The sequence below is a fragment of the Buceros rhinoceros genome, unplaced genomic scaffold (assembly GCF_000710305.1).
Source record: "Buceros rhinoceros silvestris isolate BGI_N320 unplaced genomic scaffold, ASM71030v1 scaffold41205, whole genome shotgun sequence".
In the NCBI taxonomy this organism is placed as follows: domain Eukaryota; kingdom Metazoa; phylum Chordata; class Aves; order Bucerotiformes; family Bucerotidae; genus Buceros; species Buceros rhinoceros.
In genome coordinates, this window is record NW_010412982.1 from 974 (window position 1) to 1,564 (window position 591).

Consider the following 591-nt stretch of genomic DNA (forward strand, 5'->3'; position numbering starts at 1 on the left):
TGAACCTCTGGGGATCCCCTGAGGAACCCAAGGGCCATGGGGACACTGTGGGGACACCGAGAGGGGGACCCTGAGGGCCATGGGGACACCTTGGGGACACCATGGTGACCCCCTGAGGAACCCAAGGGAGACCCAAGGGTCATGGGGACACCGAGGGGACACCACGAGGACCTTGAGGGCCCTGGGGACACTTTGGGGATCCCCTGAGGAACTCAAGGGTCATGGGGACACCGAGAGGACACCACAGGGACACCGAGGGAGGACCATGAGGACAAGGGGGACCCTGTGGGCCATGGGGACACCTTGGAGACCCCCTGAGGAACCCGAGGGAGACCCAAGGGCCACAGGGACACTGTGGGGACACCGAGGACCATGGGGACACCCTGGGGACTCCGTGGGGGGAGGGGACCGGGGTGTCCCCGCTCACCCAGGAGGTGGGACACAGGGACTTGTAGACGCGCTGGTACCACTGGCAGGGGGCGGGGTCGGCCCCGCGGGCGGCCATGGCCTTCTGGCACCGGTGGAAGTCTGCGGCGGGGACACCAGTATAGACCAGTATAAACCAGTGCCCCCCCAGCACCATCCCAGCAC

General features: G+C 66.8%; 1 protein-coding gene across 1 annotated transcript in view; it reads right to left on the bottom strand.

Moving 5' to 3' along the window:
• The window catches only part of LOC104493824 (cytochrome c oxidase subunit 6B1-like), a 1,006-nt gene extending 423 nt beyond the window's left edge, over window positions 1–583 (bottom strand). Inside the window, exon 1 of the mRNA XM_010136566.1 lies at window positions 428–583. Coding sequence (XP_010134868.1) covers window positions 428–583 — 156 coding nt within the window. The remainder of the gene's footprint in view (window positions 1–427) is intronic.
• Between the last annotated feature and the right edge of the window lie 8 nt (window positions 584–591).